Genomic DNA, 19962 nt, shown 5'->3' with positions numbered 1-19962 from the left:
TTTTTAGTTATTTCCAGGTTTCTTCCCCTGCACTGTTTACACAATCGTACTTGTAAGTGTATTATTGTATCGCAGGGACAGCATCCCATGTTAGGGCTTGCTGATCCCGCTCATGTGTATTTTACTTGTACTTAATACTTAATAAAAAAATTTGTGAATAAAATAAATAACATTACGGGAAAGTAAAATTTGTTACGCACAAAATAAGCCCTCACACAGGTCTGTACACGGAAAAATGAAAAAGTTAGGGATTTTTGAAGTTGGAGAGCGAGAAATGAGGCGAAAAACCCACCGTCCTTAAGGGGTTAATTTTAGCATCGCCGTCTTTCATATGCATAACGTTTTTATTTTTCGCCTGACAAATCTGGCTAAGGGCTTATTTTTTGCGAGAAGTGTTGTTCTTTTTAGCTGTGTTATTTTAGAGTGCATAACATTTTTTATCACTTTTTAGAGCATTTTTTAAAGGGCATTAATTAATTATTAATTATCTTTTTTTCTGAGCATTTTTTGGAGTTGTTTTTTATGGGTTCACTGTGCGGGTCCAATAACTATTCTGTTTTATTATGCAGAATGTCTTGGATGCAGCGATACAAAATATCTTGGGGTTTTGTGTATTTTATTCAATTTTATTGAATAAAAACTACCGTATATACTCGAGTTTAAGCTGACCCGAGTATAAGCCAAGACCCCTAATTTCAACACAAAAACCTGGGAAAACCTATTGACTTGAGTATAAAACCGAGGGTGGGAAATGCATTGGTCACAGCCTCCCAGTATATAGTCTGCCAGCCCCCTGCAGCATATATCCTGCCCAGCCCCTGTAGTATACAGCTTGTCCAGCCCCTGTAAAATACAGCCTGCCCGAAGAGAAGCCGAAGAGGAGCGGAAGAACCCGAAGAGGATCCGAAGGACCCGAGGTGGCACCGGAGCATCGGAGACAGAAGAGGACCTAAGGGTGACGTCAGAAAGGTGAGTTTTGGCTTTATTTTTTTAGTTGACTCGAGTATAAGCCGAGTTAGGTTTTTAGCACAAATTTTGAGTATATATACTCGAGCTTATACTCGAGTATATATGGTAATTTGGAGAAAATCTTGTTCATTTTTGTATCACCATCTTTTCATATGCATAACTTTTTCATTTTTTCGGCTGACAAATCTGGTTAAGGGTTTATTTTTTGCAAGAAGAGTTGTTCTTTTTAGTGGGCTTATTTTAGAGTGCATAACTTTTTTTATCACTTTTTAGAGTTGTTTACAAATACTAAATACTATGTAGGTATTAATTAAAAATGATCTTTTTTCAGAAGGTTTCCTGCATTTTTTTCCCCCAGCATTTACCATGCAGGTCTAGTAATAATTCTATTTTATTATACAGATTATTACAGACAAAGCAATACCAAATTTTGTTGGGGTTTTTTTGTCTTAGTGTTTTAAAGTGACAATTTAGGAGCTTATATTTTTTTCATTATTTATTTTTTTATTTATTCTAATGCTTAAACTTTAGTATTTTTAACTTTTTTTTACTTCTACAAACTTGAACTTGAACCATGCTCTGATCGCTGGTTCAAGTCTAATACACTGCTCTACAATACCAATTCATTGTAGAGCATTGTAAACTGTCTCGCATGCAAACGCATGCACAGACAGTTTACAGTCAGACCCGGACCGGTCTGACTGTCAAGAACGTCGGGCAGCCCTGGGGCACTTGGCAGTCATGCCCTTTGGACTGTGCAATGTGCCTGCAGTGTTTCAGAAATTTGTCAAAAATATTTTCAGAGACTTGCTTTACACTTGTGTCGTTGTCTAATTAGACGATATCCTGGTGTTCTCTTCTGATCAGGAGTCTCATTTGGTCCACGTACGACAAGTTCTCAGATGCCTAAAGGCCAATCACCTATATGCCAAACTCGAGAAGTGCCAGTTCCACCAGGAGAGCCGTCCGTTCCTCAACAGGGGTCTACTGATAGATTCTACCAAGTTGTCTGCGTTACTCCAGTGGCTTTGCCCAGTGAGACTTTGTGCTATACAAAGATTTCTGGGCTTTGTTTATTATTACTAGCAATTTATACCACAAGCCTTCTTGTCTTAAACCAGCTGGTCTTCTTCTGCCGTTACCGTTACCCAGCCGCCCGTGGACTCACGTGGCCATGGACTTTATCACGGATCTTCTTACTCTGTTAATACCGTAATCTGTGTGGTAACAGACCAGTTCTCCAAGATGACCCACTTTGTGCCTCTGCTTGGTCTGCCGTCAGCTCCTCACCTTGCCAGACTATTTTTCCTTCACGTCTTCCAGATTCATGGTCTTCCTCTGCACATTGTCTCGGACCGTGTGGTTCTGGCATGTTCTGTGCGGTCAACTTCAAGTAAAACTGGACTTCTCTTCTTACCAATGGGCACTTCTCGGGCATGCTGGAGAGGAGGAGAAGCTTCTCCTCATAGAATGTAGCAGGGCTCTGACTCCTATGATGACTCCATATATTTCTTTGTACTCTGTAATGTAATATTATATTTGCATATGTCCCCTATGATTTGTAAAGCACTTCAGAATATGATGGCTCTATATAAATAAAGATTATTATTTTTAGGCAACTTTTTTTTCTTCTCCTCCTCTCTGCTGGTCATTTACGGTAGTTCTGTGCGAGTAAGTTGCAGCAGCATAGCCACAATGTAATTGTAATGTAATATTATATTTGCATATGTCCCCTATGATTTGTGATTTCAGGTAGCCCAAACTACAGTCAAAAAACCACTTATTTATCACAAAGCTCTGCCATAGCTTTCAATCGTATTGGTTCCATGAGGATATCAATATTGTTTAAAGTAGAGGAAATTAAGATTATCATTGTAGCTTCCCTCCAGGGTCCCTTTGAGAAGGAAGAATCATGGGGCAGGAGCTCCAAGCATAATCCAGTCCTGTCCACATCTCCTTGCTCCTCCTGCAGTCCGCGGAAGCCCAGGAAGTTTCGTTTTAAAATAGCACTGAACAAATGCGTGTCCAGGCGTGTCCAGGCCACTGAGCGAGCAAGATGCATATTCAAGGCACCAAAAATAATTTTGCAGGTACCGCTGAGACCAGAGCGGGCAGGGTTGTGCAGATTCTCTCTTTGTGGGCTTCCACAAGACCTGAAGTTGGGACCTCGATTTTTGATCGCCATCTTTGGCCTCATTAGCTTCTCCAGCAGCCCTCCTGAAATAGCCCGGATCATCTTGTGGGGCCTCCCGACCGCTGGACCCGCTATTTTTGGCAGGATTGAGGTCCGGGAGCTTCTGGTAGTACCTGCTTATTTACTGCTTATTTACACTCAACAGCCGATGGCCTAACAAGGTACAGTTTTAAGAGCTAACCTTCCTATACACTGATCATCCCTGCCCAGACTCTTTACTTACACAGCTGGGTGTTAGATGCGGTGAATGCAGCAGTTGTCGTTTCAATAGCCAACTAAAATGGGTCAAATTTGGGGGACAAATACAGAAAGTCACGTCCTTCATCTCATGCAAATCCACTGTGTATATGTGGTATACATTATTTATTACCCCTGCAATTTCTTTTATATCGGTAAAACAATATGTAGACTTAACGTACGATTTCAGGAACATCAAAGGTCCATAAAAAATGGAAACGGTTGCCCACGTTTGATTGAGCACGTGAGGACTCACCATGATGGCAATCCTAATATCTTAAAATTCGCAGGCATTGAAGTAGTGGCAGCGGATCTTTTAGCAGGCAATAGAAACAAAATCCTAATGCAGCACGAAAGTAGATGTGTCATTAGGTTCGATGCCATGGGGTCTTTGGGCATGAACGACAGAAATTATTTTAGCGTTTTCTTATAACGCATGCGCCCATAACCCTCTTATTCCATGCCATAATATGTACTCTAATGAGCTTTTGCGCTGTATTACTCGATACATTTTGTACTTGTTTTTAAATATTGATGTGTTGTATTTGATGTTGATGCACATGTTCCTGATCTCACCTCGTTTACACTGTTTCCTTGACGACACCCACCGGCCTCGGCGCATATATTCGGCACGTCGCAGGTGGATGACGTCAACGGCTTGAAGATGCGCCGAAACGTAGGCCGTCGACGGCTAGTAAGCGCGAAACGGCCCGTCGACGTATGGCTCCAGTGTTCCCCCTGTATGTTTGCTGAATAAAAGAAGTAGTTCCACAGGCCCGGTGAGTGCAGCCTCTTTCTTTCTATATGCACAGCTGGGTGTTAGGGTGCCCTGCTACACCAACACCAGGACAGGGCACCAGACTGACCTGTTACTACCACAGCAACTCCCTCTTAAAGGGTCAGTACTTCATTCATCTTTACTGCAACCTGTGCTGGGTGATAACCTGGGAGACCACATGCCATAGGGTCAAAACCACTGAGCTAGGACATCTCACAGGGTGGCTGGGCAAATAATTTGTGGTTTTTAGACATATCTGTCTCAAACATAGTTTCAAACATATCTGCTAAGAATTCATTTATCTGGTCATCAGTAATTTTCTCTGGCATCATTCTGTCTTAAGCAGTCCTCAAGGTCAGCTAGTTACAGTTTTATAGCAGCTATATAATCATTTGCCTTATAGAGGGCGTCAACCAGAGTGTTATATGCAACTGTGAATATTGTCAACTAAATTGGAGGTTCATTCTCCTTACACCTTTGACCCCTTAATGACGCATGACGTAATACGCTTCGGTTGTTTGGAGATAGCTCACAGACTGAGCCCTCCCCACAGCTGTTGAGTGTTTGCTGCATATTGCATGAACACCTGCGATTGTTGCTAGCCCTTTAATCGCCGTCGGCAAAGCAACCAGCGGCATTAAAAAGCCATCAGCACGTGGCGTCGCCATTTTGGCTTAGACCGCTGCTCTCCACGGCACAATCGGGTAGCGTCGATCTGTTGCAATGACGGCTTGGATCATACGAAGACCCAAGGCTGTTTAACACATTTATTACAAAATGCGATTTGCACAATGCAATAGATGATGTGCAAAATATACAATACGATCAATCAGACAAATAGTAAAAATAAAAATTAAAAACAAAGTTTTTTAAAAAATTAAATAAAACAAAAATTAAAATCACCCCCCTTCCCCAAGAGCTGATATAAATATAAATAAACAGTAAAAATCATAAACATATTGGGGCAGATTTACTTACCCGGTCCATTCGCGATCCAGCGGCGCGTTCTCTACGGTGGATTCGGGTCCGGCAGGGATTCCCTAAGGCAGTTCCTCCTCAAAATGCATGTTCTAAATTATTATGCACAGCACAGTTTTACCTTTTCATTTTTATTAAGAACAACAAAATGGTCATTTATGAGCATTAGCATATTAGCATATTGCTAACTGAAATCAAACAGTTTTCAAGTCAAAAATGCATCCTAGGTGATGTTACATTTGCACATTTGTTCGGAAGGAGCTTCTGAACTCTCTCGTCCATTGAATTTGTCAGTTTTTGGATAATTTCTGCTTCAATTGTTTTGCATGAGGACAGGATACCCTCCCAGAGCTGCTGCTTAGATGTGACCTGCCTCCCGCCATCATAGATAGTCCTTTCGATGGTGCTTTAGAGGTTCTCAATGGGGTTGAGGTCAGGGGAGCATGGGGGCCACAGCATAAATTTGTCCCCTTTTATGCCCATAGCAGCCAGAGATGCAGATGTGTTATTTGCAGCATGAGACGGCGCATTATCATGCATGAAAATGATCTTGCTGCAGAATGCACGGTTCTTCTTCTTAAACCATGGCAGGAAGTGCTGCTTGAGAAACTCCACATACATTATGATCAGGAATCCTAAAGGGGAAGTCTCACTTCCCATGATTCCAGCCCAAAACATTACTCCACCTCCTCCTTGTTGGCGCCCTTGTGCAGTACATGCTTAGAAAGCTCTTACAAGTGGCTGCTTCAGCTGTAGAGCGGTTGATTTGTCGATTACCTCTGGTTTTCATCTGCATCATATCCTTTCAGATACCTAGTGCTTTTTTGATTCCTTAAAAACTTGTGAGGTTCCATGGGATGATGAAGATGGATATGCTAGATGAAGCTTCTCAGTTTTATCAGGCTGCCTCCTATTTTTATGTTTTTGACCATGAGGTTTAAACAGGGTGCACAGTATCTTGGGGTTTCAGTTTAAGGTCTCGATAACACGTTTTGGAATCAAATCTGAAGCTCTATGCTACATTGTGGCTAACTATCGGTGTGCAATGTTGCATTTCATACCCTGTGTCACAAAATTTTTTGTGCCGTACATGCAAGAAATTTAGCGTTGGATCAATTGCAATTGAACTTTATATATATAATCTATATAGACTACTAATCGCTTTTATGACTACAGAAAAACTCTAATTTTCAGTGCATTGCAGACCCATTGGCACTGCAGGAAATGACTGTGTGCAAACTGGTTTAATACCAGAATGACTGCTTAATACTTGATGTTGTAGACCTCGCTGACCAAATAATGCCAGATGAGTTTTAATTTTCAATGACACCACTTAAAGTTGTGGTTATAACTTATTAAAGAATTAATATGAAATACTGTATATACTTGAGTCTAAGATGACCTGAGTATATGAAGAGACCCCTAATTTTAACACAAAAAAATGGGAAAACCTATTGACTCAAGAGTAAGCCTAGTATATAGCATGCCAACCCATGCTCCTTCCAATATATAACCTGATGCCTCTGCCCCCTCAGTATATAGCCTGAAGCCCCTGCCCTCCAGTTTATAGCCTGCAGCCCCTGTCCCCACAGTATACAGCCTGCAGCCCCTGCCCCCAAGTATATAGCAAGCAGCCCCTACCCCCGCTCTCCTCCCCAGTACATAGCCTGCAGCCACTGCCCCCAGTAAATAGCCTGTAGGGAAAAGTCAAAATGTGGACTCACTTTGACGCTCCCCGGCAGGTCCTCTTCTTTTCATCAATTCCCGGCATCGACTCTGTGTCCCCGCCTGGTCTCTCTCACACACCATGACGTCAGCCGCTTGCTGACATCATAGTGTGTGCCGATGGCGTAGGGGCGTCGGAAGGTGAGTACACTTTTTTTTAATTGACCTGAATAGACCTAGAGTTAGGGTTTTTCAGAACATTTTTTGTGGTGAAAAACTCGGCTTATACTCAAGTATATATAGAGTATATAAAATTGCTCCTTTTAATTGTAGATACTAAAACAAATTTCCCATTACATTTAATAACATAAATCACTCCTAATAATAATGATAAACCTTAATTTATAAAATAGCACCATATTCCACAATGTTTTACATATTATGGGGCACTTACTGAACAAATGTTTCCAAGCTCTGATTCTAGAGGTGCTGCGGTTTCACCCAGGAAATGGTGCCTGCGCGTGACTTCATATAGAGCAGAAGGAACCGCACACTCTAGTAGTGTTGCTCTATGTAGGATTCTCAATCCAATTCTATCCATTCCAAAGCCATGGCACAGTGTGTAGCATGTCTTCCGAATTCATTGCACACAGTGATGTGCGTCAATAAGCATTCAAATGTTTCCTCGGCAGCCACCTGCACCACTATCAATCCTGCGCCTTCTCAGGCAGCTGCTCCTTTCATCTCTTTAGCAAGCGCTGAAGCGAAGGACATAACATCTATGACGCTGTGAAATCCTGCTGGACTGCTCTCTTGTACTCAAGCATGCTTATGGTACAAAACAGTAATCCCGCTGGGAGGCAGTGACTGACAGCATCATCAACGGTAGGCTACATTCACACACATGTATGGGGGATGTATATACAGCCGATATACGTCCCCCATACACTTCTATGGGCTCACGGCACCGTACGGGAGCGGTACGGTGCACCACGCTTGCGGCACCGCACTGCTCCGCAGCCCGGGAAAAGATAGGACATGTCCTATCTTTTCCCATGTTACGGCGCCGTGCGCCATATGTTCCTATGGAGAGGGGCAGGGGTGAGCAGGGCTCACTTCCTCTCCTTGCGTGCTGCCGTGTGCCACTGTGCTACGGTACGGTGGGCAATGGCAGTGTGCATGTAGCCTTAAGACTTGGGCTTCGGCTCTTTGCAACAACCATAGTCAGTCCGTGAATCACGTACATGCAGGAGCCAGATTTCATGGACGGACCACAGTGCCTAGGAAGGGGTGCGAGCATTATAGTGAACAATCGATTCCTAAACCGCATATAACATAATGGTACTCAGAGTCTGTTCATGAAATACGGCCGGCGTATGGTCTGCGACTCTTGAACCGTCCACAGTTGAATGTTTTGGCTCTTACTTACGTGTCTGTTCCCTGCATAACTGGAGGGATATGGTGTAGATGTCACTCCTTGCATTATAATGGAAATCTGCAGCATAGAGTGACACGAAGCAAATTTAAAATCTGCACCTCAACTAAATTTCCACTGCAAATCTTCTTTGCTGCATCTGTAGGACTAGTAATCTAGTAATCTCTCATTCATTTTCCCTGTATCTGTATTGTAACCCGCAATGGGCCATGGCTCATTTGTATCCCTGGCGTAGAACTGCACAAATGTGCCCCAATGCGTGATCATGGCCTTACTGGTCACATTTATATACACCTGGAAAAAATAGATGTATGTGAACAGTAAGGGCTTTATTGAGATGTGTTTATATTACATAACACTGTGTGACAGATTTATAGTCGCTATATGAAGAGTAAAGAGTAAATAGTTCACAAGAACATACTGAATTCTCTGGCACATGCAGAAATTTAAAATTTCATGTTGATTATCCAAAAAGTTCTCAGGATAGTGCAGAAGATCCAACCATACAATATTAAGACATTTACATATAGACAATCTGAAATCTAAAGCACATGACTTTTCCCTGAAAGTAGAACTAAATTCTTTTATCTTTTAAGATCTCTTATCTTCAGCAGATGATGCAGGCAAAGGCTGGATCTGTGTCACTAACCAAAAATCTGAAAAATCTGGGGTAGCTTCAGATTGCAGCATCATATCCCTACAATGTCCTGTACTATGTTAATATCCATTGTTGGATTTTGGAATTTATGTCCCTTCAGGCGTGTGGATTTCAGCCTTATTATCCATGGGAAACGACATAGCTCCGATGCCATCTTTTTATATATACACATTGAGAAGGAATTGTAGGATATTAGAAAATAAGTATTTGTTTTTCTTCCAAGTTTTAGTCTCAGTTTCGGCCTCTAGGTGGCACTGGAGGAGCATTTTGGTAGCTAGAAGTTGAGTGAGGTCTGGAATGTAGAAAACAAGTAATTGTTACAGTGATGAAAAATGTCAATGGAATACACTAAAGCACTGTTCACACTGGAATCATTGATTTTGTTTAAAATGTAACTATTTCTGCTATACTGAGTCAATATTTGGATGGATCCAAATCAGAGTTTGGCTTCAAGAGTAAGACTAGTAACTGTTGCCTTGAAACCCTTGACCTGCTAATGGAATGGCAAAAACACATTATAAACAGAATCATGTTCTTGACAGAAGTTTAAAAGATCATAAAAAAAGAAAAAGACGTATATTATTAACACTCGGCTTCAAGGCAACAGGCCCAGTCTCCATCAGACTGGCAATAATTGTGGCATGGCCATTGGTGGCTTATCCAATCAGCCAATCAATGGCTTTAGTAGTCACATATACAAGAGTTCTATATGAAAATTGAGGCAAATGACTGGTTAAGGCGTGACATTAATGTTAGTCATGATGTCAACAGCAGAATGATGCCACTTCCAGGTAAGTTATGCTTTATTCTTTCTTTTGTATTTGCTCTGAAATTACAAATATGTTGTGGAACCACTTGAAAGGAATGTCAGTGTAAACTATACTCATAAACCACTACCGCAGAAAGATATGTTTTTTTATGCATGGTGGCATTAGTTGTATAAGTAAGTCACGCGAGGAGGAGATTCCCTCACTGTGACTGACATATATTTCAGGGGAGTATAATTTCTGGATAGAGCTTGACTGCTGGTCAATCCATCTCCATCTTTTTATACAACTAATTGACATAATTTGAAACTAAACTTGTCAGGTTCGCTAGGGAGAATGCTGGGACTTCTGGTTCTTCTGCTGGTGCAAGCAGCGTTCTCTGACGCCCGGCGCGTATCCGCGCAAACTCCACCTCTCATCCCGGACAGCGGCTGCTAAGATCTCGCGCTGTCTAGGAGTTGTGTTCGGAACTGCTGGGACTTGTGGTACCTCTGCATGGTGCCTGGTTGTTCTGCACCCTGAGGGGTTAATTCCCAGAAGCTGTCCAGCTCCTATCAGGTTCTGGAGGTGGAGTTCTGGCTGCATAAATTGCAGCCTCACTAGTCACCTGTGCCAGTGTTTGAAATCCCTTCATCACTCGCTCGCTGCATTAAGTTGTATCGCTCTGTATCTTTATCTGTGTTGTTGTGACCTCGGCTAGTTTTTGACATTGACTTTTCGCTTTCTGACTTTGTTCTTGACGTACCCTCTCGTTGTGACTCCGGCTAGTTTACCATTCTTTTGTGTTTTATGTTTGTACGTCTGTTTGTGTTGTTCCCTTCCCGCACTTATCCAGTGTATTTCGAGTCTTCAAGTAGTCGCCCCACGGTTTAGCGTGGGGGGGCTATAGGAAGGGACAGAGGTTGGGGCAAGCTCAGGGCACACTATCCCCTGTCTTCTGTGTTACCCAACCCTAACAAAACTTTATTTAAATAGAGCCATCATATTCCATAGCGTGTTACAAATCAAAGGGGACATATACTAATAAAATAAGACATTACAGAGTGATATGGAACAGTAGGAGTGAGGCGCCAAAAACCCGGGGCAATTCGTCGCAAAAAGGAAATTTTTGGGAAACCCGACAGAATCGCGGTCCGTGGACCCTTAGTAAATCTCAAGTCTCAAGTGGGGTTTATGAAAGGGAGAGCGCGAGTCTCTTATATACAAAAAGTGTTAGAGGTGTTTGACAACACAATCCTCAGCAAGTACAGAGACCTACTTTGGTTGTCTTAGATGCAGAAGAGGTATTTGACAATGTCAGGTGGGGGATGCTGCTGAATTGTATTGGGAATCACAGGTAATCTCCCTAATTACATGAATGGGATATAGGACGGGCCGACTGCCCAAATTAGCGTTTCCTATCAGTGCGCTTCCAATTGCTAAAAGGAACACACCAGGGATCTCATTTGTCTCTTGTTACTTTTGATATAGCTCTAAAGCTTCTGGTCCGCTTCTCTGAAGACTCTGATTTATACAAGGGCATTTGTATTTGATTGCAAATAGTTAAAATAGCATTGTTCACAGACAATGTCATCTTATTTCTTACAGATACCCTCATCTCCCTCACATATTAAGTCCGACAGAAAACTGCTGCAGGGGCTTTAATAAATTTGGATGATGAGTTTTTCCAGACTTATGTATCAAGTTCAGACTTTACCTATTAAAACATGCAGATAAAGCTAAAGCATTTTCACTCCCTTCTTGTGGAGAGCAGGAAAGCCTTGCATTGCATTGGAAAAATTGATGCTTCAAACTTTAGAAGCGGGTTTCATTTTGAGAATGTTAGTGGCCATAATTTGGTGTGTATATTCCTGCATGTCCTGGATTGGCTCCATTGTGCTTTCTCATTCCAACTGGGACTTAGACAGGGACTTGGCAGCACCCTGGGACTTAGCAGTATTATTAGGTACGGGGTGGTCTATATTGGAGTCATGTCAAAATGTTTATGCCATTGGTTGATCACCTGAATCAGCTTGGCATTACCTACTCATCCACAGGAATACATATTTCACTTTTTAGGTAAGAGGAGAGGGAGACAGGTGGAAAGAAAAGTTCATCAGAAATTATGTTTCCCAAATGTAATATTACTAGTGGCAAAGCATTGCCTCATTTCTCACTTTTTAAGACCATTGACCCCTACACTGATGGAATTAATAGATCAATTAAAAACTTTGTTGAACAAAGATAGAACTGATACTGCAAGACACAGGGAAAGTGGAGCAAAACCATTACTTAGCAAGTGGAAAGTTTTCATTGAGAGTCATCTAAATAGAGGGGAAATTATAAGTCTAGTGATGCCTTTCCAATATACTCAGTGATATTGTCAGGATGTTCTAATGGGGAAGACATTGGGGCAGATTCACTTACCTGGTCCTGTCGCAATCCCGCGGTGCGTTGTCCGACGAGGATTCGGTTCTACCACGATTCACTAAGATCGTGCGTCCAATTTCCTGCATGTGTCGCTTCCGCGCCGAGGTCCGCCGGAGTTCACCTTCTTGTTCCCGGTGCATGTAAGTGCATGGCTTGCGACACAATTCTTAATGTTAAATCTTGCGCGTTGGCCAAATCATTCGGGTTGTTTGACGGCCACGCCCCCCGATTTCTGTCGTGTGCAAGCCGGCGCTGATGCGGCAAAATCCGATTGCGTGCTACAAAATCCCGGGGCAATTCGGCGCAAAACGGAAATCACCGGGAAACCGGGAAAAATGCGCTCCGTGGACTCTTAGTAAATGAGCCCATATGGGGCTTCATATCTTATTTTTGTGTTCATTGGGTGTTTGGGGGAGTGGAAGGGGCAGGTGTTTATGTATCTTTATAGTCATGCCTTGAATTCCTGATGTTCCCCCAAGTGGAGCGGAGTTCATAATCTCTTTCTTCTTATATTTCTACCAGATCTGTGAAACATCAGTGTGATTGCTCTATTTCGCTCAGCGATGTATCGTCCCTTTTCATAATAACCAAAATACTGAATATATTATAACACTTGCTTCATTGCACTTTAAGATTCATCTATTGATGCTTTGGGGTAATTTTTATAAAACAAGTAAAAATATTTGGCATCATAATTGTTATGGTGGAGGCATCATTGATACAATAATCTTTTTTTTATTTCATATGGCAACCCGACCCTTTAAGCAAATACTGGCCAAACAATCCCAAAGGATCAGTAGTATATTACTGGTAATAAGAGCAGTAGTATATACCTGGTAATATAAAACAATAATAGATCAGGATATGTTCATCTTAGGATTGTTAAGTTTTTTAGGAGATTACCTTCTACTGTTTCTGTTTTGTATCCTGGGTGGTCTTGGTGGGGGTGTTTCTTCTGGAAAAGAGTGTCTTTGCTTGTATTGCATAGGATGTTCTGGGATCTCATTGTCCTATATCAAGGAAATCAAAATACTTTTAACCTATATTTTAACAGGGGTAAAATTCAATAAATATATTTAGAGTACAGGAATTGTAGCAATTTTTTTGTGAAAGAGCCATTATATAAGGCTCAATTCACATCTCTCTTGTCCTTCCATTGTATGTATTCATCGGCAGGATATCTGACCTGTATTTTCAACGAAAGGGAGCAAGTATGCTTTATACAGTGGGGTAAGTATTCTTATGCAGACCCTACCCATCTGTCAGCCGATGGAGTTGCATACATTGTTATCAGTCAGTGATATGATGCAGCAAGTGTTCCGAGTGTCTTTCTTCTGGTATAATTTTACGTATGTGGATAGTTATGTCACCTAAGGTCTCTGTTCAATAGAGACTGGGAACGGATGCCATACTCCAAAAGGACAATCTTATGCATAGTCTGTGGAAGTGTATGGACTTGTTTAGTTTGCTTGTCTGCATGAATGTGTTTTGCTGTGACCTATTGTAAGGCACCATTCTGTTTTCCTTCAATAAAATTTTGTTAAAACTTAAAAGGACCTCTCATGGCGATTTGAGACACTAAACTGGTCCTTATGGTTTTGTTATCTGTTACAACTTCCATTGGTCCGGAGCTTCCCCTTCCTGTGCATTCAGCACAATAGATGAGTCCGATTTGCCTCATCTGAACCATCTCTACTGTACGTAAGTATAAAGGTTTTTTTATACCACCCACAGAGGGACCTCAAATAAGGCAATTTGGGAAACTAAACCACCATACACTTTTAGCATAATCTTGTACTCTGTTTAGATGTTAACAAACCTTACAAAATTATGACAGAGATAACAGATTATGTATATGGTTATGCATCATTGATGCAACTTTTTCCTGTGTTTTTGTATTTACCTCATTATCTCCTTCCATGCCGCTGCTCATGCTCAGATTGCTTCGGGTACTGGATCGATTACTTGCACTGCCTAATATGTACAAAAACATTTAAGATGGTGAAAAAGAAAAAGCATAGATTCCTTCATACATTTATGTTTGGTTTTTTTATTATGTATTTATTTATACATGTAATTCTCTTTTTTTTCTATGCTCTTTTTTTCTATTTATATGTCTCTGTAGCACAATGACACATGGATAGCCACCACTACCACAATCCACCTGTGCAGTCAGCCCCTTTCTAATTTAGGGAGCCAGAAGGTGCAGAGTGGCACATTTTTGGGAAAATTTACCTATTTACCGTATTTTCCGGGCTATTAGGCGCACCGGACTATAAGGCGCAGGGTCCGGGGCGTGGCGGAGGTCCGGGGGCGTGGCAGGAAAACGGAGCGGAGACCAACCCGGCAAGAGGTGAGCGGTCTCTGGGGAAGGGGGTCCATTCAGGTGGAGGAGGGCAGCGGACCCTACTTACATAGGTCCCCGCTACCGGAGACAGCAGATTTCCAGCAGGAACTGCAGACCGACGCGGCAGAAGTTGGTTCGCGCTATGGCGCCTGTTGTTCGTGCCGCGTGGTCTGCAGTTCCCGCTGGAGATCTGCTGTCTCCGGTAGCGGGGACCTATGTAAGTAGGGTCCGCTGCCCTCCTCCATACATTGGGCGCACCGGACTATAAGGCGCACTTTGGATTTCTAAGGAAATCCTAGGTTTTTATGTGCGCCTTATAGTCCGGAAAATACGGTATACACATTCTCTATCTCCTCCTTCTGACTACTGTTCTCTTGATTTAATTCCTTTGGATGGCTCCAGAGTGGGTGCATTAGTCCTATAGCAATCTCACAATGCTTGTACTCGCCTGCACTGAGCACCAGTTGGGGCTGGAACAGTTCATGTCAGGCACACAAATATTGGTCAAACATTCTGCACCAGCCCAAAGCAGAGGGAAGCCCAGACATTGTGCAAAGATGAAAGGCACAGGTAGGTAAAACCTGTAGATGGTAACTGAATATTGAATATTTTCTTACACAATTGTATATCAAATTGCTTACTTCCTGCTCTAGAACAAGTTGCCTGCAGTTTCAACCATATTCCCACGGTGACAGGTTCACATTACATGAATCATTGCAGTGAGGGCTCATGTATGGGTGCCATTGATTCCCACCAGAGAGGTGACCATTGCATTTCACTCAATTATGTAGATATCTTAGTATTAACATGTAATGCATTGTAACATGGAGTTGTTCCCTTCCCTTCAAACAAGAGTTTTGTTTTCATGGTATGGTACACAGATTGGTGCAGATCACTGACAAAAACACTGATGTGTGAATAAGGCCTATTTCTTCAAGCCGACTAAGTGAGGTACTCAAAGGACTACCTACTCCCAGTACTAGAGGTGCTGTCTGTCTTCCAGTTTCCACGTGTGATTTCTCTTTTTGGAGGAAGTAAGGACACTGTTGACTCATAAATTCCGACTGGAGGCTTCACCTCGAATTTCTGACCACGTGGGATGGGCTTTGTAATCTCAAAGTCTTTGAAGAAAACAATTTATATTTTATAGTAAAGCTGATTTGATTTTGTGCATACTTAACCAGAATGATTAGAAAATACATCTATCAATCTATCTAAACAGTCAAAAGATTATTTCCTTAAAGAGAACCCGTCAGCAGAAATTGGCCTAATAATCTACTACCAGTATGTTGCCAAGCAGCTGAACACCTTCCAGATCTTGTTTCTTTCATCACCCAATATGGTGGCTTTAACCAGAAAATCTATATTGAAGTGGGATGTAAAGTCAAGAAGGTGGAGTTGAATAAAGTCAAGAAGGTGGAGATTTTAACACTGAAGTCAAGCCCTCTCTTCCTCAGAAAGCTCCTTCACTGTGACTGATGGCCCTGCATCCAGAAACATCACTAAACGGATCTCCTGAAGTCCGATGCATGATGTCAATCACAGAGGAGGAGCCTTTTAGAGCTCCCCACCTTGACTTCAGTGTGACTCTCCTCCTACTTGACATTATATAACCAATTTACAGCTCACTTCGAAGTTAATTTTCTAGATGATGACACTGTACTGGACCAGTTTATTAGGCAAATTTCCCCTCCCCCAGCTTCCTCAAGTGCTGAAGGACTCGCTCACTGATGACAGTAGAAAGACTGCCCTAGTCACAACCATAGGCAGGAAAAGGACCTGCTCTGGGCTACTGACTCACACACAGGACCATGCAATCCACGGCCGTGTGTGTGAACATAGTCAAATACATGTTATTTCAGTGGAAAGCACACAGACCAAAACAGGGTTATTTTTGGGGGGAGGGGTTTTAATAAACGTTTGATTCTTGGACATCTGAATTATCATTACCTGCCGTTTTGCTTCCTTTTTTATTTTCATTGCGTCTTCGGTTTATACTATCGCGTAATTTTTTTAAGTTTTCCTAAAAAAAAAAAAAAATATTGTGAAACTTATTTTTTTTCCTTTTCAGCTTTGTATTTCTATACGAAAATTCCAAAAGTAGAGTGTCGGGGAAAAAAAATTCCTATATATCCTTTATAATGCAAAGCAGGGAAGCAGCACTCCGTGACAAGTGTTTATTTCACAAGTGGGAAATACAATGGGGCAGATTTACTTACCCTGTCCAGTCGCGATCCAGCAGCGCGTTCTCCGACGCTGATTCGGGTTTGCCGGGATTCACTAAGGTTGTGCGCCCGATGTTCACTAGGTGTCGCTGCTGTGCTGAAGTCCGCCGGAATTCACCTCCTCCGTCTTGGTGTATGTGAGTGCTATTTTTGTGACACAATTTTTTTTTAAAATTCCTCGGTTTTTCGGAATCCGTCGGGTTTTCTGAAGGCCACGCCCCGCTTTCTGTTGCGTGAAAGCCGGCGCGGATGCGCCACAATCTGATTGCGTGCGCCAAAATCCTGGGGCAATTCGGTGCAAACCGGAAAAATTCGGTAAACCCGGAGGAAAGACGCAATTCGGACCCTTAGTAAATGAGCCCCAATGTTTCAGCTATCTCAATGTAGCCATTTTCAAGTAACTTACTTGACTTATTTGTCACGGAGTGCTGCTTCCCTGCTTTGGATCATTGAAGTTTTGGGATCTCTGAGTCGGACCTCAGTAAGCCTGCACCCATTTTTGGATTAAAGTTTGACAGTGCTGCTTCATTTCTTAATTTTTCCCTTCTATAATGCTTATCCAAATATATGATCTTAGGTTTCCTCTAAGGTTTTGTGCTTTGTACTTGCCTGCTGGTATCTGAAAGAATCCGTTCTTTTCTTTTGATTCAACTGCCATTCCTTAAACTCTAGTACAGCTTCATCTACACTGATTATTCCCAATTTAACTCGCTCTTGTAGTGTGATCAGCTCACGCTGGCCCGGGGTTTTCATGCCACCAAACGGATCATAGATACTTGACTGTGGACGGTCTCTGCTCAGATTGCCACTTGCACCTTGAAGTATAAAGGTTTTAGACTATTACTAAACTATTAGGACTTTAGAGGACCTTAGCACTCTACACATTTCAGTTGCACAATAAGAATTATGTTATAATCAGTTGTGCGGCCCAGTATAATTAATAAGTTTCAATAAATCATGAGTATTGCCAAATATCTTTACAATGTATCTAAAAGTTATGTTTTGGTGCTAGAAGTCTCACATAAAGAGAATATGAGAACCATGTATTTAGATGCGTCTACAAACAGTTGCACCAAAATTGTGGGTATCACAAACTTCATAGCCTTCCACCAGAGGGCACTACATTAGGGGGGACTTGTCAGAAATGTCTTAGAGTGAACCTGTTTCAGCTTTTATTTCATGGGAAAATGAAAACTGAACTGATTTGTTGCCATTTACTCTCAGACATTTCTTATAAATCCCCGCTATATGTTTGTCAAAGCTTCTGATATAATGTGAACAGAGCCTTAACTACTAAGCCACTTTAATTTTTATTTCTGCTCATATAGATCCATAGGTCAATGATGTCAACTATGTATATCGGCTGTAAATCGTTATTTTTATCAGACATACTCACCCATGGCAGGGTTTGAAGATCCCACATAAATATTTTCCTTCTTTGTTGGTCTTCTAAACCCTAGAATAGATGAAATAGTTTGAGTTATGACCTTTGTTCCTGCATACCTCCACACTTAAAGGAACACCTCATACACTGTCAGAACGTTCTGGATAGACAGTTTAAAGGGTTTTTCTTGGAGCAGTGGCCTCAGATCTTTTGTCCTAAGCCCTGAATGTCCCATGAATGTCCTGAAGTCCCTGAATGTCCCATGACTGCAGGACACTTGTCCTGCTGCACATCATCCTAATGGGATGATTAGTGCAGCACAGAGCCCAAGCAGCTATACACAGTGGGACCGGAGCTGTGCAGGAGGCAATGACATCCCAACATTGCGTTTCCTGCTTTAAGCTGCTTGGAGCAAGAGACGTAATGTAATGACGTCACTGCGCCTCGTCCTGCAGAAAGAAGAATAGGGCAATCTGGAGTCAGGAAAGGTGAATATTTTTTCTTATAATTAACAAATTAATTACACTTTAATTATACAGTGTGTATGGGGTCATAGGGGCAATCCTCAGGCTATGAATGAGTGTGTGTGGGCTATACCTATGTGGGGAGAGGGCTATTATAAGGTATGTGGGGGATAGCTATTACTATAAGTGTGTGGGGGCTATTACTATAATTGTGTGGGGGACTATTACTAAGAGTGTTGAGGCTATTACTATAAGTCTTCTGGGGCTTTTATTCAAAGTATGTGGCGGATATCAGTGTGTGGAGGCTATTTCTTAGTGTGTATGGGCTATTACAACTACAGTTTTAGGACTGGTCACTATCAGTCATAGGTAGGGATTTTGCCTTTGTTTCCTGTAGCTGTGTATGATGAGTACTGTTTTCATTGCCATAAGTACATGGGGGTGGGGGTGTTTGTACATAAGTAGACTCTATTGAGTCCATATGTAAAGTGTTAGTCTTACCTATGGGTTGAATAATACAGGGCCAAGCCAGTCAGCTGTTGGGGTGACCTCAATGGGGCTGGATAAATTCCTAGGGTTTAGTTCATTTAGAGCTGGTTATTGTTTCTTCGGTACTTCTATGACCTGTGGTACACTGGCCCATTTTCCTGTTACCCAAATCTCACTCTGTGTACCTAAGCCTGATCCTGCCAGACATGGAAACCTGTATCCTGCCAGATTTGGAACCCTGTGTAACCCCAGACTGTGCCTGTGCCCTGAAACCCAGTGTGAAGGGTTTCCTGCCGGATTCAGAACCCGGTTTCCTTCCTGATCAGAAAACCCTGAACTCCAACCTGATGCAGAACCAAGAACCATGTGTCTTATCCGGAATCCTGAACCTGTACCCTGTTTCAGAGCCTGTACCCTGTTCCTTAGCTTGAACACCAAACCTGTCCCTGTTCCATGATACTCATAAGTGTGCATATTTATCTAAAATCCTGACACATATTCATTGTAAACTATACTAAATAGCATTTACTCTATTCACCATTCAAGAGCTGTGCATGTGTGGCTTCTCTCTATTCAATCCTATGGGAGTAATCTCCTTTAGTCTACATTCACACACATGTATGGGGGACGTATATACAGCCGATATACGTCCCCCATATGCGTCTATGGGCTCACGGCACCGTACGGGAGCGGTATGGTGCTGCACACGTGTGGCACCGTACTGCTCCGTAGCCTGGGAAAAGATAGGACATGTCCTATCTTTTCCCGAGTTACAGCGCCGTGCACCGTATGTTCCTATGGAGAGGGGCGGGGGTGAGCAGCTCTCACCTCCTCCTCCTCTCCCCGCGCGCTGCTGTGTGCCCGCCGTAATACAGTACAACGGGCAACGGCAGTGTGCATGTAGCCTTAGAGTTGAATGTAGAATGGCAGAGAATGCGTGGTACACTCTCTGTTCAGCCCAAC

General features: G+C 42.3%; 1 protein-coding gene and 1 long non-coding RNA gene across 2 annotated transcripts in view; one reads left to right on the top strand and one right to left on the bottom strand.

Moving 5' to 3' along the window:
- LOC140106556 (uncharacterized) overlaps positions 1 to 19962 on the top strand; it is a 111878-nt gene that overhangs the window by 24290 nt on the left and 67626 nt on the right. The window lies entirely within an intron of this gene.
- PIK3AP1 (phosphoinositide-3-kinase adaptor protein 1) overlaps positions 8571 to 19962 on the bottom strand; it is a 59479-nt gene continuing 48087 nt past the window's right edge. The window contains exons 11-17 of the mRNA XM_072131044.1: positions 18059 to 18118; positions 17272 to 17477; positions 16388 to 16460; positions 15409 to 15558; positions 13994 to 14064; positions 12994 to 13100; positions 8571 to 9206 (exon numbers count right to left, since the gene is read on the bottom strand). Of these exons, the coding sequence (XP_071987145.1) occupies positions 9146 to 9206; positions 12994 to 13100; positions 13994 to 14064; positions 15409 to 15558; positions 16388 to 16460; positions 17272 to 17477; positions 18059 to 18118 (728 nt within the window). The 3' untranslated portion in view covers positions 8571 to 9145. The remainder of the gene's footprint in view (positions 9207 to 12993; positions 13101 to 13993; positions 14065 to 15408; positions 15559 to 16387; positions 16461 to 17271; positions 17478 to 18058; positions 18119 to 19962) is intronic.

Source organism: Engystomops pustulosus, chromosome 11 (assembly GCF_040894005.1).
Source record: "Engystomops pustulosus chromosome 11, aEngPut4.maternal, whole genome shotgun sequence".
Classification (NCBI taxonomy): domain Eukaryota; kingdom Metazoa; phylum Chordata; class Amphibia; order Anura; family Leptodactylidae; genus Engystomops; species Engystomops pustulosus.
The sequence above is the reverse complement of the archived record's forward strand: the minus strand, read 5'-3'. Positions and strand labels throughout refer to the sequence as shown.